The sequence below is a fragment of the Neltuma alba genome, unplaced genomic scaffold (genome assembly GCF_004799145.2).
Source record: "Neltuma alba isolate B1F8T4 unplaced genomic scaffold, ASM479914v2 tig00000105_pilon, whole genome shotgun sequence".
NCBI classification, from domain to species: Eukaryota; Viridiplantae; Streptophyta; class Magnoliopsida; order Fabales; family Fabaceae; genus Neltuma; species Neltuma alba.
The window spans coordinates 988,617-1,015,861 of NW_021631921.1; the positions used below are offsets into that span (position 1 = coordinate 988,617).

The 27,245-nt window shown below is 34.3% G+C and overlaps 2 protein-coding genes across 2 annotated transcripts; both read left to right on the plus strand.

Annotated features, from left to right (window-relative positions):
* Window positions 1-22,259: 22,259 nt before the first annotated feature.
* Window positions 22,260-24,952, plus strand: LOC114741103 (uncharacterized). The gene is made up of 5 exons (XM_028929392.1): window positions 22,260-22,444; window positions 23,251-23,372; window positions 23,701-24,551; window positions 24,632-24,837; window positions 24,925-24,952. The coding sequence occupies exons 2-5, from the start codon at window positions 23,333-23,335 to the stop codon at window positions 24,950-24,952; spliced, it is 1,125 nt and encodes a 374-aa protein (XP_028785225.1). The 5' UTR covers window positions 22,260-22,444; window positions 23,251-23,332.
* Window positions 24,953-25,297: 345 nt separating this feature from the next.
* LOC114743858 (sentrin-specific protease 2-like) lies at window positions 25,298-26,862 on the plus strand. Its single transcript, XM_028932090.1, has 6 exons — window positions 25,298-25,463; window positions 25,556-25,637; window positions 25,727-25,813; window positions 25,883-26,149; window positions 26,229-26,332; window positions 26,427-26,862. The coding sequence occupies exons 1-6, from the start codon at window positions 25,336-25,338 to the stop codon at window positions 26,632-26,634; spliced, it is 876 nt and encodes a 291-aa protein (XP_028787923.1). The 5' UTR covers window positions 25,298-25,335; the 3' UTR covers window positions 26,635-26,862.
* The last annotated feature ends 383 nt before the right edge of the window (window positions 26,863-27,245 follow it).

Below are 27,245 nucleotides of genomic sequence, written 5' to 3' on the forward strand. Positions count from 1 at the left end.
CTCCTTATTTTTAAGGCCTGCAAAAGATATATTGAGATACTATCATAAAATCCAAAATTAAATATTTAAAAAGAGATAAAAATATGATAAGATCTCCTATTAAATCTCTAATTTCATGCAATCAGTATTTGATTCAAAATACCCACAATCAATGCAATTTATCCCACTTTAATTGATAAATATCCTCAAAAAGATATCAAATAATATATTAAAATCAAGATTTATCACAGATGGACTGACTGTGAGGCTTGTGCATGTGAATAAAAAGAGGAAGTATCTCCTTTAGCTTCCATTGTTGTAGTCTCCTCTTGAATGCTTTTAGCGCTCTACAAAAGTACCAATACGTATACAAGTGTGCTAGGCCCTTTAATTATAATCTAGCTTTATGTTTATTACAAAATGAAAATTTGGTTGAGACCATATATGTGTTGTCGATATTTGATACTGATTTACAAAGATGTAAATGAGTGGTACTTGATATTTAAACTTACATAAATGAAACTTACCATTGTAGATGGACCAGATTGTGATTCCTCTACTTGTGAATAGATGAAAGATGCATCTTTTTTAGCTTTCATAATTGTGATGTCCTCTTGAAGATTTCCAATGCTCTGCATAAGTACCGAAAACGTGTGAGGTCATTCAAGTATAACCATTAGGTTCTAGCTTCTGTCTTTTGTGAAGAGTTCAAACACACAGCAGATGTCTTTTCTGTGAGCACTTGCTAGTTTATCATGATTGTTCCACTTGACTTTTTCTTTGTCAAATCCTAAAACAAGCAGTGAAAAAAAAAGATACATTTTCTTTTAGCCATCCAGCATATTCCTAGGCATAACACAGTAATCAATAACCAATGGAAACTCCTCTTGTAGAGTAGTGATTGATGCCAGATCAGTGAACAGAGTTTCTAATATAGCATCTTTAGAGGTAGGCATTTCTTGAGCTCTTTCTTCTACTATGACATCAATACTCTGTGCAGCGCAAAAGAGTGGTTAATAATCATAACGCAACTTCAAAAACTGTTGGGATATGTTAGCGTAATAATTTCCTAATTTTCAGGGATTTTATGGGATTTGATTCTGTCATTAATATTATTCCCTTCCCCTTGTAGCAGATTTATTGTATCTTGTAATTATGATAAAATCTCCTTAATCATAGGCTAGAATAATGGGATATTATAGCTGTTTGCATCCCAAATATACTATTTATGTAATGAGCATTACCATCAAGAACACAGAGAATATTTCAGTCTCTATTTGTTCATGGTATCAGAGCAAGAACAAAGCAAACAAAGATGATTTCTTTTGGTTCGATGGGAGCATTCCAAGTTGAGTCAGAACAAAAAATTGACTCAGGTTCTAATGATGGAGTGCCAAAAATGCCGAACCTCTCAAATATTTCTGTTCTGCAGACCCTGGAGAACCCATCCCCCATAGCCAACCACCGGTTGAATGGACACAACTACCTCCAGTAGTCTCACACCATGCTGATGTTCCTTAGAGGAAAGGGACGAGAACACTACTTGACAGATGTTGCTGTGAAGCCTGAGTCCACAGATCAGAAATTCCAGACCTGCGTCGCCAAGAACAATCAAGTCATGGGCTGGCTTATCAACTCCATGACATCTGAGATCAGCGAGCAATTTGTTCTGGCAACCAGTGCTAAGGAAATATGGGAGAATGCTCGGGTTACCTATGCTAATACTGAGAACACAGCTGCACTTTTTCACATTCAAAAGATTCTCCGTGGGACAACTCAATGAAGTAATTCTGTCACTCAATATTATACCACTCTTGTGAAACTCTAGCAACAACTGGATTTATATGACCCTCAACAGTGGCAATGCAACGCTAATATGGCTTGTCATAGAAAAATCCTAGAACGCCAACGTTTCTATGAATTTTTACTAGGTCTCAATCCAGTATATGAAGCTGTTCGAGCCAGAATCATGGCCACACGCCCACTGCCATCTGTTGCAGAATCAGTCAACCTTGTAAAATGTGAGGAAAGTCAACGACAACTCACTCAAAGTGCCCCAGTTGCTGTTGCAGATTCATCAGCCTTGATGACCAAGGGAGGTGTGGGGCAGAAACCAGACAAGAAACAAGGAAAAGGTTGGTGTGACTATTGCCAAAGGAGTGGCCACACACGTGACACCTGTTGGAAGTTGCATGGAAAGCCTCCAAATTTGAGGTCAAGGCAGAGAACTGAAGGAAGAGGCAATATTGCAACAAGTGCAGCTGAAGAGGACAATTCTAAAGGTCGCCTGCTATCTTCCACTGAACTAGACTTGCTTAAGAAAATTCTTAGCCAGCATGAGCAACCAGATAAGAATATAAGTGCTAGTAACCTAGCACGATCAGGTATTACACATACTTGTTTAATAGCTACAAACCTCCCTAATGACACTTGGATAGTGGATTCAGGTGCCACAGATCATATGAGTGGAGATTATACTGTTTTCTCTAGTCTCCAAAAATATTTGGGGAATCAAGGGATTAAAGTAGCAAATGGAGATAGAACCAAAATTCAAGGAAGTGGTACAGTTGATCTTACAGAGAAGATTAAACTTAGTGATGTTCTATTTTGTATCGGGTCTTGATTGTAATCTAATAGCTATTAGCAAGATCACAAAAATGCTTCACTGCATTGCTATTTTTTATGCTGATTGCTATATTTTCCAGGACATGAGGTCGGGGGAGATGATTGGACAAGCTAAGGAACTTGGCGGATTGTACTACCTAGTCATGGATCATGGGAAGAAGTTTGCTGCTGCTGTCTCCAAAAATAATAATGTTGAATTGCTGCATTATAGACTTGGACACCCTAGTCTTTCATATATGAAGTTCTTGTATCCAAGTTTATTTAATAAAGTTGACGTTTTGTCATGTGAGTATTGCCAATTCTCCAAGCACACCAAGAATAACTATCCCTCACGACATTATGAACCTACCAAACCCTTTTCCATTATTCACAGTGACATTTGGGGACCCTCTAGAACTCACACTGTCAACCAGCACCGTTGGTTTGTTACCTTCATTAATGACCACACAAGAACTACTTGGGTTTATCTTATGAAAGAAAAATCCCAAGTGTTCGACATTTTCAAAACATTTCATAAATTTGTTCAAAATCAGTTTAAGACTGAAATTCAAATTTTTAGAAGTGACAATGCAAAAGAGTACCTAAGCCAATCCTTCAGCAAATATCTTGACTCTTATGGCATTATTCATCAAACTTCTTGTGCCCACACTCCCCAACAAAATGGGATTGCTGAAAGAAAAAATAGACATCTCTTAGAAGTTACTGGAGCCATCATGTTCACTAGATATGTTCCAAATCAATTTTGGGGAGATGCTGTCCTTACTGCTGCCTTTCTCATCAATAGGATGCCTTCAAAAACCCTAAAATTTAAAACCCCATTGCAAATGTTGTTTGAAATCTATCCTTTCATGCCTTTAGTAAACACGGTCCCTCAAAAGGTTTTTGGTTGTGTTGCTTTTGTTCACAACATGCATGGAAATAAACTTGATACTAGGGCTCATAAATGCATTTTCTTGGGTTATTCAGCAACTCAAAAGGGTTATAGGTGCTATTCTCCCACTCTTGAAAGATACTTTGTGTCCATGGATGTCACCTTCTTTGAAGAACAATCCTATTACCCAAAAATGTCTATTCAGGGGGAGAATTTTGAGAGTGAGCAGACCTTTTTGCCTACTATACCTAATCCCACACTTGAAACAGAAACAACCACCCAAGCAAGCACCCCCAACACCTAGCCCTGAACAAATTCCTAAACAACCTGAACCTCAACCTGTTACAGATCCAGAAACTGAACCGAATTTTGATAAAAACACCACCAAAAGTGTTGAACCTACACCCACAAATGGCAATACTAAGGAGGTAGTAGATACAAATGCAGGGGGAGCAACAGAGCACAAGAAGGAGGTCTTTGTTTATAAAAGAAGGCTGAAACAGAATGTCCCACATGCTGAATCAAAGGAACCTGACAATGACCAAGAAGCGTCTGTCTAAGTTCCCATGCTAGAACATGATTCTACCCCTACTTCTAGTTCTGAGGAGTTGGATCTAGATTTGCCCATAGCCCTACGGAAAGGCAAAAGGTGCTGTACAAAACATCCCATCTGCAATTTTATTGGATATGACAAATTGTCACCTAGAATGCAGGTTTTTGTCACTAAGCTAGATGAAGAAAAGATACCAGAATATTTTCATGAAGCTATAAAGCACCCCAAGTGGAAAGAGGCCATAAAGGAGGAGCTAGATGCACTGCAAAAGAACCAGACCTGGAAACTGGTTGATTTACCAGTAGGAAAATCAACAGTTGGGTGCAGGTGGATATTTACCCAAAAATTCAATCCAGATGGGAGCATCAATAGATATAAAAGCTCGATTGGTGGCTAGGGGGTTCACACAGACAGAGGGAATAGACTATCAGGAGACTTTTGCTCCTGTAGCTAAATTTAATACAATTAAAATTCTCCTCTTACTTGTTGTAAATTTAGATTGGCCCTTGCACCAATTAGATGTCAAAAATGCTTTTTTAAATGGTGATCTAGTAGAGGAAGTTTACATGGATGCTCCCCTTGGTCTAGAAAAATTTAGTGGAAAGGTATGCAGACTTTTTAAATCTCTCTATGGTCTAAAGCAGTCACCTAGAGCATGGTTCGAGAAGTTCTCTAAAGCTATCAAAGCTGAAGGGTATTATCAGTGCCAAGCCGAACATACTATGTTTGTGAGACATAATCCTAATGGTAAAATGGTGATACTAATAGTCTATGTAGATGATATTGTGATCTTTGGTGATGACTTGGAAGGAATACAGCAATTGAAGACATCCCTAGCAGCAACTTTTGAAGTAAAAGACCTGGGAAGTTTGAGATACTTTCTAGGAATGGAAGTTGCCCGCTCAAGCAAGGGAATAACTCTTTCTCAAAGAAAATATACCCTTGATCTACTCAAGGAAACTGGCATGTTAGGAGCAAGTCCTGAAGATAATCCAATGTTCCCTGATTTCAGGAATATGTTGGAAAATCCTGGAGAACCAGTTAATATTGAAAGGTACCAAGGTTTGGTCGGCAAGCTTATTTATCTCTCTCATACCCGTCTGGACATTTGCTTCCCAGTAAGTGTTATTAGCCAGTTTATGCATCAACCTAAAGAGATACACATGCAAATAGCATACAAAATATTGCACTATCTAAAGTTAGCACCGGGCAAGGGTATTCATTTCAGAAAAGGAAGGGCAAGGAATCTGGAAGTATACACTGATGCGGGCTATGGAGGAACCAAAGATGATATGAGATCAACTTGTGGTTACTTTACCTACTTGTGGGGAAATTTGGTTACATGGAAGAGCAAAAAACAAAATGTTGTGTCTAGAAGCAGTACTGAATCTGAATACCGTGCAGTAGCACTTGGTATATGTGAAGGTATTTGGATCCAAAGGCTTATGACAGAGCTGAAAATTAAAATGGATCCTAAGATGACACTATATTGTGATAACAAGTCTGCAATTTGCCTTGCCAAGAACCCTGTGCATCATGATCGCACTAAGCACATAGAGATAGATAGACACTTCATTATGGAAAAACTTGAGTCAGGGCAGGCTGAGATAATTTATGTTCGGTCAAGTGATCAAACAGCAGATTTGCTAACTAAGGGACTACCTAGTTCCAAGTTTGAAGAGTTATGTCGTAAGCTAGGAATGATAAATATCTATTCACTAGCTTGAGGGGGAGTGTTAGCGTAATAATTTCCTAATTTTCAGGGATTTTATGGGATTTGATTCTGTCATTAATATTATTCCCTTCCCCTTGTAGCAGATTTATTGTATCTTGTAATTATGATAAAATCTCGTTAATCATAGGCTAGAATAATGGGATATTATAGCTGTTTGCATCCCAAATATACTATTTATGTAATGAGCATTACCATCAAGAACACATAGAATATTTCAGTCCCTATTTGTTCAGGATACATTAATTATAACACATCATCATTAAATGGTATTTTGGTTTTATGAGAAACTTCAATGGATATCTTTGTTTCTCCAAGATCTTACTGTTGGCCCAGTGAAGTTGCTTCATGTGTTGACCGTTCGTACTCCAACTCCTATTTGAAGCATTGAACATTTAGATGCAACTCCTCATGATGAAATTGAATTGGGAAATATCCGGTGTAGTTCAGATTTTGCTGTATTAGAAAAGGGCAATGGACTTAGTTGCGCAGAATCATTTCTAGCATTGACGACTGGTCTAGTGGATTGCTTCCTTGAATTTGAATTAGTTGGTAGAATTGCTGTCATGGCATCCTTTGTTGCATAATTTTCTTGAAGATTTGATTCTGTTATCTCTTCGATACTGTGAGTAATCTAAAAAGAAAGGCAAAAGAAAGGAAATATTTTTCAGTTTCATTTATTGCTTGTGCAGATAATTCTTTACTTTGGCTGCTTGATGAAAGATTTCAAGAAATTGTTGTTTCAGGATGGTTTTTTTGTTTTTCCCCCTACATCCACAGTTCTTGTCAATAATAGATATAGAGTTTGATTATGTGGTTTCTCTCCTAATATCAAAGGATAACTTTGAAGTTGTAGTCACCGATGACTCTGAAGCTGTTCCTACAACTTTTTTCCCTGTTTCTAATCTCTGAATAACAGCAGGTGGAGACATTAATTTAATAAAGCAACTTGATCAATTGATTGAAGTTATCTTTCCATTCAGTAAGAAATTCCTGCTTTGAAGCACATTTAAATATATGGGCTATTTACTTTGCTCACCTGAAAAGCAGATGAAGTTGTTGCTAGTAACTTTGAATCAGGATCAGGAAGGATACTGCCAACTTCCTTCTCTGTTTCTTTATAATTCTGAATTACAGCGAGAGATAGAATTAAGTCTTTCACTTAAGGGAACTTCATTAGTTCATGGATATCTTCTATGTTCAATATTCAATTATTTTCCTAGAAACATGTTAATTTATAAATAATCAAACTAAATTTGAGACAACATTTGTTGGCATTAGTATTAGAAGACGCACTGAACATGCTATAAGTTTAAAATAAACTCGCGGTCATGTTGAAAATAGTCAAACAATCAATAAACTTACCTGTGAAGTTGCCCTTCTCAATTGTGGTATTGAACCTTTCGGTGCTTGTTTCTCTAATGCTAGAGCAGGATCCTTGGTTTCAATTTCCGTCACTGTTTCCTCCTTTTTACTCTATCACATCAAAAGATACAATTTATTTATGCATTAATTTCTCTTCTTTTTTTTAATGTGCACATAAAATCTTTGCCAACTTTAGATGTTTGAAGGGTTTGGTGAAGTCAGTATTGTGGCTTTATCAAATGTATCAGTTGTATAGTAATGAATAATGACTTATTAGAAAAAAAGAAAGTTGCAGTCATCTCTAAGCATATTCCTATTTCTACTTGGTGCATTTTGTTTAGAAAACTTAGACTTGGTGTGGAGAAGCAATGCTCTTGTGATTGTAGAATGAGATGGCGATGTACCATTGATGATGCAACTTCAACATTTGTCTTCATTGCTTCCTTGGAGCTCTTAACCAACACCATCATTAATAAGTCAGTCAGTTTGCAGTAATCAAATTTATGGACAGGTTAAATTCACTAGTAAAAGACAATACCAAAAAAAAATCTCGATTTTTTTTTGTTCTTTTGATTATTAGTCTAATATTTATACCTCTCTGCAAATTCTGGCAAAACAATTGCTGTTGCTTGATTTTCTTAATAAAGATGACCTTCTCAGAGGCTTTGGATTCTTCAACTTGTTTGCCCATTTGTTTTGCCAATGTGGTTTTCCCCGTTCCCCCCATCCCCTGTAATCCAATTATGTAATGATCTCCATCTTCTAATGCTCCCACAAGTTGCTCGAATTTTGTCTTGCTGCTCTCAAAATCAAAGTCTTTTGAAGCATAGTACTTCATACCTGGAAGTTCAGCTGGACGTGCAACTCCTCTTTCATCAAAATTATATTTTTGGACGTGATCTTTAGTGATTAACGATCTTTTTGCCAACCTCTTCCCTTGTCGGTATTGCCAGTAAGGACGCCAACAATAAGACCATGTGTGCTTTATTCTAGTGTTCTTCTGAATTAGATTATTAGTCTCCTCGATCCAATTTTGAACATCATCTCTAATTTACTTTCTTTTCTTTTCTTGGCATCTTCTATATCTTTCAGCACGTTCTCTTGTTTTGCATCCAAAATGTTGTTTTCTATCACAAAGTTGTGTGTGTAGTCCTCAAAATCACGAAAATAGTTAAATTCCGTGATGATCTTTTCCGTCAATTTCTGTGGAATATTAGTTGCAACACTTTCTCCAATGCTCGTCATCAAAAATGGACATGATATCACAATTTCATTTGTGTAAGATCTAACACTGTAACTTAACAAGACTTCTGATATGCAATTTTTTCGAAACAGTTTTTTAAAAAAAAGAAAACTCCAACTTACTAATATTATGATTATTAGTAATTTATTTTTATTTTTATTTTGAAATCTTTTTTAAAACATTAAAATCATGGCAATGTATTAAAAGACATATTCATTGTATACAGGTAAAAGAAACTACATTTAAACTTTTCAGGTTGTTACACAAATTGTTATCTATATATAGTTAATTTAGGTTTTGTTGGTTGATGAAGTTCAATTTTTCAAAGGAAAACGACAAATAAATGACATTTGAAATTTCAAATTCTAAAATCATGACACCAATTTACAAAATTTCACATTAATATTCATGACTAAATTGAAATTTTTAAATATTGGTGATTTTATAATATTGCCTTTTATCTTATTAAAAAAAAAAAGGCCATCATGACCGGCAACAGTATTGCCAACCGGCCACAGAGCTCCGGCGCCTTTTTTTTTGGGCCAAGGTTATCAAAGTGAAATTTGATCACATCATCCCTTGCATCCCAAAAGATCCAATGACCGCTAAGCCACCAAGCCTATCTGATCTGTTGATATAATACAAAATTATACATAAGGTAAACTATCAAAATAAAAGGTCCGATTAACTGAGTTTCACTATTGCATTCACATCATTCTCAACTATCAACACTTAGAAAAAAATCAAAGTAAAGTGTCCTATTAGAAATCATTTACGGCACTGCTAATAGCATAAAGAACACTTTTATTGAGTTCTACTACTACCTTCAGTCCTAATTATAAAAACTAGTTCACTAATTTGAAGAGATTAAAGAAACAATTTAAGTTAATTATTTGTAATAGATAGGCGATGTCTTTCTTAGAATTTCCTTACTAATCAAGTGTGGTGGTGAGAGCTACTATTATTAGAAGGACTACTTTGGTAAAAAAAATTTATAAATATTAGAGAAAAAGTGGATTGGGGCCTCATATTTAGGATCAAAATAAAAGTCAAATAAGATCTTATATTAAGAACCGGAGGTAGTACCTTATTAATGCCATTAACAATAATCGTTTTACAACTTCAACACTAAGAAACATCAAAGTAAAGGGTATGTTAAAAATCATTTACAACACTTTTATCAGGTCTTACTACTTTTTTTGTTGTTGTCAAATACCAAGTTTTACGACTTCATTAACATCATTTACAACAACTTCTGTACAATTTCAACACTTATAAAATAATTAATCAATATAAATAACTAAAATGTAAAATATAATCAGATTATCGCCATTGAAAATAATTAATCAATGTAAAGTAAAAATTTATAATAAATTATGCTTTTCCAAACTTTATAAATGTACTAAAAGTGTCTCTAAATAATTGTAACTCAAGTAATAGATTTTTTTTTGGGAAGTAACTTAATTGATAGGAAACACCCAAAAAACTTTTGTACAATGTCAATGCTAGTAAAATAATTAATCAATATAGATAGTTAAAATGGATTTGTAAAATGATTAATCAATGTAAATAATTAAATACGATTTCAGCAATTTTAAAATATTTAATATATGCAAATAATTAAAATGTACTTGTAAAATAATTAATCAATGTAAATAATTAAGGTGTAGAGTATAATAAAATTTATTCCCTATTAATTAGGTGTTTTCAAAAAAAAAATCGATTTACTTGAGTTAGAATTACCTAAAGAAGTTTTTAGCGCATTTATAAGGTTTGGAAAAGCATACTTTGTCATAAATTTTATAATTTACATTGATTAATTATTTTAAATGGTGATAATTTATTATATTTTACATTTTAATTATTTACATAGATGAATTATTTCACAAGTGTTGAAATCGTAAAAAATATATATATATTTTTGTAAATGGCATTAATGAAGTAGTGAAACTCGATAAAGCTCTTGTAAACGCTGTTAGTAGTGTAGTAAGTGATTTTTAACAGGGCTATCTACTTTGATTTTTTTTTTTCAAGTGCTGAAATTATAGAGAAGTTATTGTAAAGGGCATTGATGAAGTAGTGAAACTTGGAAAAAAGTGATATAAATGCCATTAGTAGTGTAGTAAATGATTTTTAGCAAGGCTCTTTACTTTGATTTTTTTTTGAAGTGTTGAAATTGCAAAAAATATTGGTGTAAATGGCATTAATAATGTAGTGAAATTTGGTAAAAGTATTATAAATGCCTTTAGTAGTGTAGTAAATTATTTTTAATATGTCATTCACTTTGATTTTTCCTCATTGTTAAAATCGTAACAAGGTTGTTGTCAATGCCATTGATGAAATAGTGAAACTCGGTAGAAGTATTATCAATACCACCATTTGTAAAGTAAACGACTTTTTTACTTTGATACACTATATACTTAGTTATCTTATACTCTCCCTGTCATATAATGCCTATTTAATTAATTTGATTAGATTAAGAAAGTTAAGTGAGTTAGTTAATTATAAAAAATATGATACTTTTTTTCTAAAATATCATAATCATCTTCTTTAATATCCTCTCTTCCTCTTCTACTTGATTGTGGTTGAGGAGATCTATAGGGATAATTTAAAAAAAATTAATAAATATAAAAAATAGCTTAAATATTTAAGACTAAAATTAACTTAATAATTAGGTCTTATATTAAGAGGAGTATATGATTTTGCTCAATGGTTGCTAACTTCCGTAGTGCTGTTTGCTGCCATCTACGGGGGCTAGCCATCAGCGTCAGAGCTCTGACGGTAGAATCGCCAGTGATGGTGGCCTTGTTTTTATAAAATAAAAGGTAATATTGTAAAATCACTAACATTTCAAAATTACACTTTGAGCATGAGCATCAATTTAGGATTTTTGCAAATTCATGTCACCATTTTAGAATTTGAAATTTAAAATGGCATTCATTTATCTTTTCCCGCTTTTTTAATTTACTTTACCTACAGAATACAACATCTCAAATTTTAAAGCTATGAATTAATAAAATTTTTAGGATGCTTAACAAAATTATTTAAGGCCTCAAGAAAATAATTTATTCACTAAACACTCATTTTTGGATAATAAATTTGGAAAAATAAATGGAGAAATAATTATTAAAATTATATAAAAGTCTTGAATAATTAAGAAAAATATTATAGATAATCATTTCGGGAAATGAATAATATTATAGAAGAGCTTATTCCCAAAAAGAAGTATAAATAATTTTAACGCAGAGTTTTGTGATCGAAAACTTATTTTCTTGAGAAATTCAAGAAAAATAATTACAGCTAAACTTTTAGTTCGAAAATTTTAAGGAAATTAATTTATGGTTTCAAGAAGCTAAATGAGAAAGAAAATACTCGTGCTGAGGATTAATTTGTAGTAATTTTCCAACGATAAAGAAAATTCCATAAAAGGTTAAAATTTGAATTAAACAAATAATTGAAGGTTAACTTAGCCTTCTAGGCTTCTAGCCACCTTATACATGTCTTGCCTTCCCCAATTTAGCACTTCTCCTTCTCACATGACATTTACTGGAGAAGCTAAGAAAGATTAAAGACAGAAGGGGGCAGATTGAGAAGGAGAGATGCCAAGGCAAGCCAGAAGAAGCTGTTAGAGAAGAGAAAGGAAAGAGGGAAGACGCCGACAATGAGCTACAAGTGCGGGAGAGCCAGAGAAAGGTAGCTTTAATAATTAATTCTATATATTTTGCATCGGTTTCATGTTTGTTCGTGCCACTATTTTTATAGTTAAACATGGGAACATGTAAATTCCTTATTTGTGGTATTGCCATGGCCATCTACAACAGCTAGCTGTACAGTTATACATATGCAGTTAATCAGTTATTCAGTTAAGAAGTGAATCATCCAAAGAAGATTTAAATGATTAAAAGCAGCAATATTTACAATTACAATTAAAGATAAATTAGGTCCTATTGCTAATCAGTTATTCTTTCTATAATGTATAAAGGAGACATGCATGCATGCAAACAATGATATTCATAAAAATCACAAATTAGAGAAGAGTTTATATTATAGAAAGAATAAAATGATTATTACCTCCATTGTGTTCTCAAGAACAGTAACAGGAAGATAGAACGCCCAAGTTTTCAGGCAACACCCAGAAGCCCGATGAAGGAAAAAGAAATTAAAAGAAATGTCATCGATAACACAAAAATATCATTAAAACTCTTGTTGAAATCCGTATTAATGCAACATATGTATCTGATCAATAATGATCCCAGAAAAAAAAAAACAACAAATTAGGCAAATTCATGGAAAATAGGAAAAGGGTTTCTAAATGATTTTTAAGTCCCAGTGGATGCGCTAAATGTTAAAATACCTCAAGAAAATATGTTAAGTTTAAAAGCCTATTTTTGGATAATTATTTCGCACCTGGTCAAATTCCATGATTCAAAAATTATGTAAATGCCTTAAATGATTATATTTGGATGATCATTTGAAGTAATTATTTGAGGATTTTAGCGAATTAATATAAAATATTACCCCTCATGAAGAATTGAATTCATAAATTTCCATTTATTTTGGGCTTAGAAAATTGTAATTATTCCAAATTGATGTGAAATTATTTGAGAGCCAAATTGGACCCAATAAAAAGCAAGAAAAATCATTATATAAAGGAGGTGTCATGTCCCAAAATTTAAGCCTGGAAGCTCAAAAATAAGTTCAAATTAAATAGGTTAGTAAGCCCTTTGCCCACACCTATCTCTCTTGTGGCTAATTTTAAAGCTTTTAGATCATCAATATTAGTTTTTCGAACTATTTTCTATCACATAATTTTATCAATTTATTTAATTAAGCTTCAATAGTGGTAATTTACAATTTATTTATTTAATTTCTCCTATTATTCAAATAAATTGAGAAATCTTTTTTTTGGGCAATTTTAAGCTATCAATATTGAAGGAAAATTAAATAAATTATGGTGTGGTAAATTTTATCCCTCTATTTTGAAAACATATATAAACCTTCTTAAAATTAAAATATATGTCACACAAACCTTCCTCATACATTTGGATTTCCATTTTTATCCATCTAACTGTTGGTTAACTGTTAAGTTTGACTTTAAGCTTTTATTTTGGACCAAAATACAACTCCGTCACAGAAGAATTATTTAAGCATGTAAATTTATTTTTATGCCAAACATTTATATTTCTCAAAAGACTACTTCTTTATACAACCAAAAATTATTTTAATACAATTTATAATTTTGATTACATTATAAAATTTGTAATTTCAATAAAATTGTTATATATCAAATAAAACTAATAGTGAAAATATATGATAAAAAAAAGATCACAAAATTTGAATAATAGGAGAAATTCTCGTCGAGATTTTTCAATTGCAAAAACTATTCCCAGCAACTTATGCTTGAGTGTGTGATTATGGCGATTCCAAAAAATATAGTCAAATGGAATAAATCAACTACATAATTATTTATTTTAGGTTCAAACGGACTTTTGAGCTCTCACTGCTCAACTAAAAAGATATCTGACTGAAAAAAATAGTTATAAATTGTGACGAAAGATTATTTTTCTAAACATTAAATAATAATATATAGTTTGAATATTTACAATAATTATCCAAAAATTCGAGATGATATATAAATTATTCAACACAATATTTTAGATATGGCAGGTACGTCCAAATGCCTCAATATTGGTAGAGGCCGAGAAGGAAGAAAAAGAAGTATAAAATAAATATATTTCATCTGACAAATACTTCCTCTACCCCTTATTATAAAATTTAAATAATTAATTCATCAATAATAAATAATTAGTTAAAATTAAATAGGTTAAAAATATACTTTTATTTTTAAATATGACCGTGTAAAAAATATGAGAGAATGACAAAGGAGAGAATAAATATTTAAGAGAAAAAATGGAAAAAATACACTAAATGTTAAGACAAATCTGAATCAATACTTATAAAATAGATCACACTCCTTACCAAATTTGAAATTTATAAACAGAACAGGAGGAATAAGTAACATCTATATATGCACACAAAAACAAAAACAAAATGAAATACAGCAGGTAAAACTGTTGGAAATTAATTTATTTTAATTTCTTTGAATTATTCACCTGATTGCCCATTATTCCCACTATCCCATTTTCCCGTTATTGATTATTTGTTGCGCGATTTTTGCTACCCACATTCCACGCATTTAGGATCAGATTCCATTATCCCATTTTGTGAGTCATGGCTAATTTTTTGGAGGTGGGGTTATTATTTTTATTATTTATTTATCATGTAATTTGCCTATTTAAGGGCCCCATTCAGTTAATGCAAATTATCAGTTCATTCCCCTATTTTTCTCTCTACTTTATTATTTTATATTTATCAGTGGCATCAGAGTTTGGTCTTGAGAGTGTAATATTTTTTCCTCTAATTAGTTTTTTGTTTGTAGCAACATGTCTTCTGCAAATTCCAATTTTGTGCAGCCATCTATTCCTTGCTTTGATGGTCATTATGATCATTGGAGCATGCTAATGGAGAACTTCTTGAGATCCAAGGAGTATTGGCAGGTTGTAGAGAAGGATGTAGCAGCACCTACGAATGCAAAACCATCAAAAATTGAGGCATTGAAGCTGAAGGATTTGAAGGCGAAGAACTATTTGTTTCAAGCAATTGATCGTCACATCCTGGAAACTATTCTTTGCAAAGATACTTCCAAGGATATATGGGATTCCATGAAGAGGAAATACGAAGGCACTACTAGAGTGAAGTGTGCCCAGCTTCAAGCCTTGAGAAGAGATTTTGAAACTCTGCAGATGAAGGATGGTGAATTTGTCACTAGTTATTGTGGCAGGACTTTGGAGATAAGTAACAAGATGCGTTTATATGGTGAAAAAAATGCAAGATGTTACTCTTGTTGAAAAAAATATTGCGTTCATTAACTTCCAAATTTGATTATGTTGTTTGCTCTGTTGAAGAGTCGAAAGATATAGATGCACTCTCACTTGATGAATTACAGAGCTCCTTGTTAGTTCATGGCCAGAAAATGAACCGCAGTTCAACATCAGAGGCACAAGCTTTAAAAGCTTCCACTACAACTCGTTCCTCAAACTCTAGAGGAAGGGGTAGAGGTAGAGGTCAAGGTCGAGGAAGAGGAAGAGGTCGTGGTAGAGGAAGACGAGACCAAGGCCATAGAGATGACAAAGGGGAGGAGGATGAATTTCAAGGCAGACATGAAGAACGAGATCAGCAATTTGATAAATCTAAGGTAGAAAGCTTTAGATGTCATAAATTTGGCCATTATCATTCTAAGTGTTATGCTAGGTTGCCTAACAAGAAAAAAGGAGAGAAGTCAAATTTTGTAGAACAGAAGGCTGAAGATACCTTGTTGATGGCATATTAAATTACCAAGGCACTTCATTCAAATATTTGGTATGTGGATACTGGCTGTAGCAACCACATGTGTGGAAGAAAATCTTTATTTTCTTCTTTAGATGAAGGTTTCAATTCCACCATAAGTTTTGGTGATTGTTCTACTGTTAAGGTGTTGGGAAAAGGCAACATTAAAATAAAAACTAAAAATGGTTTTGTTGAAACCATATCTGATGTCTATTATGCTCCTGATCTAAAAAGTAATTTGTTGAGTGGTGGTCAATTGCAAGAAAAAGGGTATACTATTACTTTTCAGAACAAGAGTTGTGAGATATATGATCCTTCATGAGGTGCTATTGTTGTTATTCCAATGACTTCAAATAGGTTATTCCCTCTGAAGATAATGAGTGTTTAGTCTTGCTTGTTCGCTAACGAGAAGGATGTTTTGTGGCTTTGGCATTACCGTTATGGCCACTTGAACTTTGGTGGATTGAAAACTCTTCATCAAAAAAATATGGTCACTGGTCTTCCTCAAATTTCTGCTCCTTCCCAAGTTTGTGAAGAGTGTGTTGTTGGCAAACAACCACGTTCTCACTTTCCTCAAGGAAAGTCATGGAGAGCAAAAGAAGTCTTGGAGCTAATTCATTCTGACATTTGTGGGCCAATAACACCAACTTCTAATGGTGGTAAAAAATATTTTATCACATTTATTGATGATTTTACTAGAAAAACTTGGGTTTATTTTTTGTAGGAGAAAAATAAAGCTTTTAATATATTTAAAAGCTTTAAAGCTGAAATTGAAATTAAAACTCTCTGTACAGATCACGGTGGAGAATATTGCTCAAAAGAATTTGCAAATTTTTGTGAGCAATTTGGTATTCGAAGAGAGCTTACAACTGCTTATACACCACAACAAAATGGTGCATCAGAGAGCAAGAATAGAACCATCTTCAACATGGTGAGAAGCTTGCCAGCAAAGGGAAAAGTTCCAAAGAATTTCTAGCCAGAAGCAATAAATTGGAGCATTCATGTATTGAATAGATGTCCTACTTTTTATGTTCAAAACATGACTCCACAAGAAGCTTAGAGTAGACGAAAGCCAACTATTGACCACTTCAGAATTTTTGGTTGCATTGCCTATGCTCATGTTCCATATGAGAAAAGAAAGAAGCTTGATGATAAAAGTGAAAAATGTGTTTTTTTGGGTGTAAGTGAACAATCTAAAGCTTATAAATTATCTAATCCCCTAACCAATAAGATTGTGATTAGCAGGGATGTTATTTTTTATGAAGATAGTACTTGGAATTGGAATAGGCAACAGCCTTCTCCAACTAATTGTGATGATGAAATTGAAGACAAAAAGGAGCAAGTGCCACACCCAGAAAATACCACTGTTGCTACTCTTGAACATTCTCCAAATGGTGCAGAAGCATCAACCACTATAATAGTGGAAGAATCTCGTGCTAGTCGAGCTCAAAAGAGACCATCTTGGATGGTGGATTATGTAAGTGGAGATGACTTATCTGATGATGATTCGGTAGCTCACCTTGCTTTGTTTGCAGATTGTGATCCCCTCACATTTGAAGAAGCTGATAAAGATAAAAAATGGCAAATTGCCACGGATGAGGAGATCAAATCTATAGAGAAAAATAATACATGGGAATTGGTGGAGCTCCCGAGGGCAGAAATCCATTGAAATCAAATGGGTTTACAAAACAAAGCTGAACAAAGATGGTGGAGTTGACAAATACAAGGCACGCCTTGTTGTAAAAGGCTACAGGCAAGAATTTGGGATTGACTATAAAGCAGTTTTTGCTCTAGTTGCTAGGCTTGACACTGTTCGTTTAGTGTTAGCCATGGTTGCCCAAAATTCTTGGCAAGTTTATCAATTAGATGTGAAATCTGCATTTTTACATGGTGAGTTGCAGGAAGAAGTCTATGTTGATCAGCCACTTGGATATGTGAAGAAAGGGAGTGAAGAAAAGGTATATAAACTTAAAAAGGTTTTGTATGGCCTAAAACAAGCACCACAAGCTTGGTATAGTCATATAAATGCCTATTTTTCTAAAGAAGGTTTTCAAAAATGCCCTCATGAACATACTCTCTTTACAAAATTTGGAAAAGATGGAAAAATTCTTATTGCGTCTCGTTATGTTGATGATTTAATTTATAATAGAAATGATATAGGCATGATTGACGCTTTTAAGGAGAACATAATGAAAGAATTTGAGATGTCTAATTTGGGCTTAATGCGTTATTTTCTTGGCATTGAAGTTATGCAATCATCAAGTGGGATTTTTATTTCACAAAAGAAGTATGTTCTTGAGATTTTGGACAGGTTCAGAATGAGGGATTGCAATCCCGTTCGTACTCCAGTAGAATGTGGCTTAAAGTTGGTGAAAGATGATGGAGGAAAGAAAGTTAATGCTACTTTCTTCAAGCAAATGGTTGGAAGTTCAATGTATCTCACTTCTACAAGGCCTGACATCATGCATGGTGTTAGTCTTATAAGTCGTCATATGGAAAATCCAACTGAAAATCATCTGTTAGCTGCAAAAAGTATTTTTCATTATCTGAAAGGTACCATTGATTTTGGTATTTTTTTTATAAGGCTAACCCAAAAGAAAAGTTTCATGGCTTTTCTGACAGTGATTATGCTGGAGACCTGGATGACAGAAAAAGTACACCAGGCTTTGTTTTTATGATGAGTGATGGAGCTATTTCTTGGTCTTCAAAGAAACAACCAATTGTTACTTTGTTGACTACAGAAGCTGAATTTGTTGCTGCAGCAGCTTGTTCGTGTTAAGCTATATGGCTAAGAAGATTGCTTGAAACAATTCAGAATCAAGAAAAGGGTCCAGCAACTATTTATTGCAACAATGTTTCAGCAATTAAAATTTCCAAAAATCCAACATTGCATGGAAGAAGCAAGCATATTGACGTTAGATATCATTTTCTGCGTGACCTTTGCAATAATGATACTATTGATTTGGTATTCTGCAAAAGTGAAGATCAAGTGGTTGACATTTTTACTAAATCACTCAAGCAAGATCTGTTCATGAAGCTTAGAAAGATGCTTGGAGTGTGTTCTATGGAAGATTTTGTTCATGGGAGGGCTTAGCTTAAATCCTGGTACTCTTAAACTAAATGTTTGCAAACATTAGTTTAAGGGAAGGATTGTTGGAAATTAATTGATTTTAATTTCTTTGAATTATTCACCTGATTGCCCATTACTCCCACTATCCCATTTTCCCGTTATTGATTATTTGTTGCACGATTTTTGCTACCCACATTCCACGCATTTAGGATCAGATTCCATTATCCCATTTTATGAGTCATGGCTAATTTTTTGAAGGTGGGGTTATTATTTTTATTATTTATTTATCATGTAATTTGCCTATTTAAGGGCCCCATTCAGTTAATGCAAATTATCAGTTCATTCTCCTATTTTTCTCTCTACTTTATTATTTTATATTTATCAAAAACATACACTAACCTTTCTTCAAAGATTACAATACTTTTGAATGATCCCTTTGACAGTTCTATTTTAATTTGTAGAAATTAAAAACAATACATCGAATGGAAAACTAAAATGAAGAACCCAAACACGAACTAATCAGGGTATGCAAACTGCCAAAAAAAGGAAAAAGAAAAAAGAATTTCAGTCGTCATGCAACACATAATAAATCAAAGAAAATCAGCATATTTAAGAGAATAATATTATTAACCTCTCCTTGCCTTCTTCCGAAACTTACTAACTAGAATATCTATAATTGTTTACTGTATGTGGCCTCAATTATTGGACTGACAAACTCAAATTTACAAGTATTGTTTTTTTTATTATTTTGTTGATGAATTCCTAGGCTTTTGTTAATTAGTTAATCAAAGTTAATTTGTCAGTTAGTTCAAATTCCTTCATTTTCTTTATTTTTTATAACAAAATTCCTTCATTTTCTTACATTACTATAACTACTGCAAATATTTAACGTAACCCTGCATCCTATCATGTGATATATTATAACCCTGTTGTTTTTCTGACAACAGTAATTAACTTTTCAAATGGGAAGTAAGTTAGTTTGATATAATCCTAATGAATGTTCAGGTAAAAACATGTTGAGACGTGATTTTTCAAAAATGTATTAAAAATTTAAAACCAAAAAAAAATCCTTTTAATTATAAGGTATTTCCAAGAATATGAGGGAAATCAGATGATAAATAAATGCTTATCAAGTTATGTCAACTAGCAGCGGATTCCATGTAATGGGATTGCACTCATCAATAACAATAAATCTTCAACATTCTTCCAGATTAAATATACTCCTCTGGTCCTATTTATAAGGCACTTCCAACATGTTTCACACAGACCAAGAAAAACCTTAAACTGCATTAACTCTCCATTAAAATATAGCAACTTTCCAACTTTACCCCTATTTAATATATACTCTTTTCAAAAAAAATAACTACTTACACTATAATAAATGAAGGACAAAATAGTACATTCACACTGAAAAGTTAATGAAGTGACTTATAAATAGGACCAAAAAAAACCTTCTCTCTCTGCCCTATAAATAGGACCAGAGGAGTAATTAAATTGCAAATAACAAATAGGGACATTGACAGTAAGATGGACACAATCAAAATATATTATTACCTTCTCTCTTTTTTCGAGATTCCAACGTCGTCCGCTTGACGATTCTTGGACGATATAAGAAGTCTCCTTTTTGCTTTTCCCTTTTTTCCCCCGTTTTTGTAAATTTTATAGAAAGACAAAGCAATCAAACAGGTTACAGCTGCAATGAAGAATCTAAATATGACCGGATGTTAGGGCACACAAACTGCAAAAATAAAAGAACAAAACTTAAAAATAGGTTAAAGAATATAATTGTGAGGTGAATAATGCGGCAATTAATCAGAAGATAAAGACAACAATTTTAATCTGCCTCCTTTGCCCAGAGTACAAAAACTAGCATACCAAAACTTTCAGTATTAAAGAATATTATTTATGAAGAGATTATTTATCACGATATAAAGCCTAGAATAATTTCAAGGTATCTCATTAGTAATCTAGTGGAATTAATGTTTCCCTGTAAGGCTCGGTATCAAAGCAGAAGACAGAACTCATATATGAAGCAAAAGAGACACATAAACTTATAATACGACCTTCGGTCTTAATTATAAGATCTCATTTATAGTTTAGAAATGAGGTTTTATAATTAAAAACAGGACCAGAGGCGGTATAAAAACACTAACAATGATAAAGGAAAAGTAAATAACTAAGAGATAAAAAGGGAAGGTGATGATGAACCTACCAAGTTTTTGGAGATTGCAAATTGCTTGACCATGCCTTCAACAAGCTAACAGAGCAGTCTTCTTTTTTCAGTTTTACTGTTCAAATCAAATCGGTTAGAAAAAGGAAAAAATGGAGAATAAAGAAGCAAATTAAAATTAACAAATTGAGAGAACATTTAAAGGATGAATCAACGTACATTCTTGCCAGGAAAATAGAGCACAGGCAAATTAAATCTTCAATAATGAGATTGGTTTTTGGAGTCTAACTGGTAGTATTATGGAAGGTGGTTTGAGTATAATAATATGCACCCTCGGATGTCAAGAAAACCCTTTGGCTAAGAATATAATCCCTCTCTCGCTATTTGTAAGGTTCAAATTTGAAAAAAGTGTGGTCCATTTTATAAACTCTAATTTGGAATTTATCCAAATATTTAATACATTTTTTCTTCATTTGTGTCCTTAATTATTTATTCTCTTTCTTTTAACATACCCTCTTGTCACATTTTCTTATACATTATCTTTTATTATTTTTCTTGTTTATTATAAAGACATATTTGAAAACAAAACTATATTTCTAACATATTTATTGCTTTTAACACATTTTAATTACTTGTTCATTATCCGTAAATTAGTTATTTGAAACTTATAATAAGTGCTGGATATATTATATATAAAATAAAAAGTCACTTTTTCCAAGGCTTCCTTATATTACTATTCTTTTGTTCATGAATTCTTAATCTATTTTTTTTATCATCAAATTTGTGCATTAAACCAAATTCGTACTTCTTTTGGCTTTATGGATGTGCCCATACATAATATTCTTTTTGCTTTATTATACATCTACAGATCCACTTGCGAATCTTTCGATACATCAAAAGAACAGCATGATATTGAAAAAAAGCTAAGACTAATGAGTACTTTATAAAAGAAAAAAGGGAAAATGACAAGAAAATGACTGTTGAATTCTAAAATGACAAAATGGGCATGTAAATTACTGAAATGACAAAATGGGTATGGGGTATCAATCTGGAATTTGAGTAATTCGCCAAAAAGACTGAAATGCCCTTAATTTTTTCGGGAATCAGAGGGCGGGATATTGTGCAACGGAACTGGAGTTTGGTTGGCGGTTCTCCACTCGGCGAAACTGCATAGACCATAGGGTTCTCCGAACTCTCACATTACACTCGGCGAAACTGCATATGGTTGTCGCAAGTCTCACATTGGCATGGTTGAGGAACTGTGAACGAGGAATGTGAATAGCGTCCGGCTTCTTCGTCTTTTCCGTGGGTCGTAGTGAGAAGCAATAAACCAGTGAGAAGCTTCAATCTTCAGAAGGGAGAGGGGGTGGCTAGAGAGAGAGATTTCGAGGGAGAGCACCTGTAAGGTCGTCACCGGTTGAGGAAGAAGTCGATATTCGTTCGGACCCCGGTAAGCCACCCAAATGTCTCCGTCTTGTGCTTGTCTGATTGGAGTGTTTTAATTTGGGGAAAACGGTGAATGTTGGTTGTAAAGGGGGAAGCAATGGTAAAGGCTTAAAATGGAATGTAAAGGTAGATTAGATTAAAAGTCGGTGCTTCTGTGTGTGACGGAATTACAGAAGTTGCTTGCTTGCTCTGATTCATATAACTCGGTCCATGTTTGACGAGATATCTCTCTGATTGTTGTTGTCTGATTGCTGTGTTGCTGTAATGTTGGAAGGCATAATATACGTGTGTGTTTATGATTGCTACACTACTTTTTAGATGCCCATAAATTGAGACCACTGTCGCACATGAGCAGGATGCTTCCTGTTTCCGCCCCCTTGTTTGGTCTGTTCGTGTAATGGGCATTGCACATTTTTAGCATTGTGTATGGGACTAAAATGAGTTCAACTGTATCCCCATATTGGTTATGCAAATTTAACATTGTAAAATAAATTGAAAGGGGTGACTTTTCGTGGGTAGAACTCTGTTTTGAAGATATAGCTACCTAATGGGCATAACCTCAGTCATTTAGCGGTGCAATTTACCTGGGGATGAACATGCATATTCATTTCAGTATGTACCAAGTGAGAATAACCTTTGTGGCCTTCTTATGTATTGGTATAATTTACTTGGTCATCTGTGGCACTGTGTAGTAGTAATTTCCATAATATAAGTTACTTGAAGATACAAATTTTGTAACATTTCATCGAGAAAGAATCACTTTTAATGCATATTCATTTATTTTTGAATCTGTTGGTCTGAGGATTGAAGAGGTAGAGATTAATCTGCTGGTTTGAGGATTGAAGAGGTAGAGGTCGCTGAAGTGCTGAGAAGCATCAATCGCATTGCTGTCATGGAGGAGGTTGGCGAAGTAACTGTGACTGCGACAAACGGTAATATGCAGTTGTAATAGGAATTAAGTGGTTGAGTTATATAGGTTTGGTAAGTTAGATTGTTTTTAGTTTGTTGTTAAAGTGTATTATGTCATTAGTCTCTATTTTCTGCTCTGTTCTGTGAAGTGAGAAAGAAGCAATAACATTCATTACGTGATCAGCAAATTTAGTTATATGAGTAGTAAATAGTCGAGGTTCATTTTGTGGCTAAATAACAACACCTATAATGTGAATGACTACACTGGAAATGGTAATGACAACTTTTTTGAAATGCAAAGAAAGTTGAGCTGTTCAACTGACCAGATTTAGTTATTTATGCTTGTTGTAGAAGGAGGGCCAAGTGAAGAAGTGAAGAATGGCTACATGTTGTTTAGACGAGAATTTCTTAAGGGTGGGGAGAAGTTTAAGAATATGTCTGAACAAGCGAAAAAGGCATCAAAGGCATGGAAGCAGTTGACACCAGAGGAGCAGAAGAAATACAGTGATAGGGTGAAGCAATCAAGAAAGGAAGGGATGAAGAAGAAGAGGAAGAAAAAAGTGGCTTTTAGCACTCGTTGCTCGGTTCGGCAATTTAAGTCATTAGTGGACTTCATAAAAGATGATGAAGATTTGAAAGTGAGGGTACAAAATTTAGGCTTTGGCCATTTACTTGACATTGGATGTGAGAGACTCCCTCGTGACCTCATAGTATGTGTTCTCCGAGCATATGATCCGCCTACCCATCAATTTCTAATAAGAGGGATAATAAAGGAAATAGAAGCAAATGATGTTGCAAACTTGTTGGGTGTACCCCACACAGGGGAGAAGGTAAAAATGGACGTATGTGATGATGATGAGACATACCAGAGGTTGAAGGAGGAATTTGGTAAAGTCCCTTATACGAAGATACTCAATGACATTAAATCTGGGCAGAAGAAAGATGAGTTTGAGTTCCTGTTTATGCTGTACACACTTGGGAGTTTTTTAACTCCTACTTCACAAACAACTGTGAGTGACAAGCTAATAAGAGTCATGTGCTGTACCATGAAGGGATTTCACCAATTTGATTGGGCCACGTACATTGTGAAGCACTTGTGGAAAGAGATGGGAGATTATGTGAAAGTGTACACAAAAGCAAAGAAAGACGAAGATGAAGATGAAGGAAGCTGCAATGTGGGAGGATGCATCTACCTCCTGTTGGTATGTATTTCTGACTTATGCTTCTAAGTTATTGTTTTCTTTATTTGTGGAATTGGCAAGTTAATGATTTACTATTGTAGTTATATTTTGCTGAGCACTTCCCACTATCCAAAACTGTTGAGAGAGGGTCCCTAAATGCCATTCAATTCTGGACTGATGAGAGGATAAGGAAGCTGGAAAAGAAGGAGAGGGAAAGCAAGAGGGGTTTACTGTATAAGGGCAAGGGAGTATGGATAGAAGTGGGAAGGATGAAGGAAAACGCAGAAGTGTGGCTCATTTACACCCGGTATGTGCTTTCATTACTAATTTTCATTCTCATTAGCAAATAATCTCATGAAAAAAGTGTTTACTCATTTTAAATTGTTTGCTGCAGGAGTTACAGAAGTTGCACGGACGATTGATGGCTCAGATCGAATTAAGCACTATGAGGCTTATAAGTGCAATGGAAGATGAGCTAGATAAGGTGCAGATAAGGATAGAGGAAAATAATGTGACCACAGATGATGAGGACCCTATTGACGTCCCAGATGATGATAAGGGAGATGATGATGCATTTGGCGATGAAGACTCCCATGATCATGATGGACATGAGTCTGATGACGAAGGTGATGATAGAGATGAGTTCCACGGGGGAGATGGTCAGGGAGACGATGATGCAACTGGCTCAGATAGGGGTGATGACATTGGTGTTGCAGCAGAAGGTGCAGACAAAGAAATTATGGAGTCTCCCCTGCCTTTGTCCCCCATGGACAAGGGATGTCAACTCCGGAGATCGCAAAGGGAGATGAAATCCGCTATCAATTCTCCATGGATTTTGACAAAGCCAACTAAGAGGCGAAAGAGGCCCATGGATGACAAGGACCGGTTTTATGACATAGTTTCCCGTATGTGTTCAAGCAAGGAGGGTGACATGTATGTACATATCCACTACCCACGTAATCATATTCATTACAATTTTGTGGTAATTGACTATATGCATAATGATATTGACAACATATTTTTAGGCCTTTGGTGAAAATCTCTGATGAAGATATCACTCGGGATCAGCTAAGGACACTTGGCGGAATTGAGAAAATAGGTAACCGGGTAAGTAGAATATTTGTGATGAGGTCATTTAATTGTTTAGTAGATGCTGCATTTTGGGTTCATCAAAACAATAATCTCTTTGCGTACAGCTGATGTCAACTGTGTGCAAGACTCTAATGGCTGATATGGAGAAGGAAGGGCAGGTGAAGCGGCACATTTTTTATGCTGATTTTATGGTAAGCTTGCTGAGATGTTAGTTTTTTGTCGATTGATATTGATAAATGACTAAAATGTTCATGTTTCAGGCAATAATGGCAGCTAACCCAAAGCTGTGGGATGCTACAAAACGGAAGAAACAATTTTTACCTGAAAATGTAGGCTACAACATAGGAGAATGTGATTTGATCTTTGGACCCACACTTGTTGGCGCTCACTGGTTCTGTGTTGTGCTTGAGCCTAGCACAATGAATTTCTATGTGCTGGACTCAATGAAGCCAAATTTAGAGGGTAAGAAGAAGAGCAAGAAGAAGGGTGTAATTATTGATGACATGACGACCGTCGTCACTGAATGTGTAAGGATAATGCAACTCATCTTCTATGATTGACATTTCATTTACCTTTTATTTACAATTGCGTAATGATATTGTGCAGAGGAATAGATTTTATGACATTATTGAGATAGTTAAGCCTAATGCCACTGGGAAGAAGAAAATGAGTGATATCATTTGGGCTCCTGTTCCGCAACAAAACAATCTGTGAGTGGTTTATGTTGTTGATATTATTACGTCTCAAAGTAGCCCAATGTGTTATTTTCATTCTTTTACATCGTTGGTATGTTTTGATGTGCAGGCGAGACTGCGGTGTTCATGTATTAATATGGTTGAGTAAATGGAAGCCCGGTGAGATACTTCACTATACGGATGAACAAGTGGCTGAATTCCGACGAAACCTCATGTGGTGGCTAGTGAATCATGAGCTTAATTCAAGACGTGATGAAGCATTAAGCTTGCTTTCATCAACCCAAGCCACCACACTGACCAAAAGACGCCATCTGTGATAGGAGGAGACATTATGTAGATTAGGCATATAGTATTTGTAAAAGGAGTGTTAGTTTGAAGTCTTAATATTTGAAGTCTTATGTAGTTTGAAGTCTAAGTGGCTGCCAGTTGTTGGCCTAATTGCAATCCTTTTTGGGATAATTTGAGTAAAAGAGTTATGAAATTTACAACATGCCATGTGACTTCCGTGATGATAATCACAAGTTGATTATTTGTGCCCCAAATTACATCCACTTGGACCCAGGTTAACTACACAAGTAATAGGATTAACAACTTTCGGATTGAGAATTGCAACCTCTGTAATGATAGTTACGACATCGCTGTTGCCATTTGCATCTGAAGTCTTTCAAGCCCAAATCACTTTTTTTGAATCCATTTTCGCTAGAATGACAACATTGGTAATGAAAATTACAACTTTTTTAATGATTGTTACCACCTCGCTATTCCTTTTTGCAACTGCATTTTCGTCCCCACGTATAAATTGTCAGAATTTCACAACCTGGGTAATGAAAATCACAACATTGTTAAGGGAAATTGCAACTATAGTAATGACATTTACCACTATGGTTTCCCCATTTGCATCCCCATGTTTAGGAAATTGTCCCATTTC

What these genes read in the sequence shown, in the direction of transcription:
- LOC114741103 (XM_028929392.1), top strand. Translation starts at nt 23,333, where the DNA reads ATGGAGGAGGTTGGCGAAGTAACTGTGACTGCGACAAACG. An exon ending in AACTGTGACTGCGACAAACG is followed by an intron (nt 23,373 to 23,700) that starts GTAATATGCAGT and finishes TGCTTGTTGTAG; the next exon opens with AAGGAGGGCCAAGTGAAGAA. An exon ending in GTGTGGCTCATTTACACCCG is followed by an intron (nt 24,838 to 24,924) that starts GTATGTGCTTTC and finishes TGTTTGCTGCAG; the next exon opens with GAGTTACAGAAGTTGCACGG.
- LOC114743858 (XM_028932090.1), top strand. Translation starts at nt 25,336, where the DNA reads ATGAAATCCGCTATCAATTCTCCATGGATTTTGACAAAGCCAACTAAG. An exon ending in TTTTTTATGCTGATTTTATG is followed by an intron (nt 25,814 to 25,882) that starts GTAAGCTTGCTG and finishes TTCATGTTTCAG; the next exon opens with GCAATAATGGCAGCTAACCC. An exon ending in GTTCCGCAACAAAACAATCT is followed by an intron (nt 26,333 to 26,426) that starts GTGAGTGGTTTA and finishes TTTGATGTGCAG; the next exon opens with GCGAGACTGCGGTGTTCATG.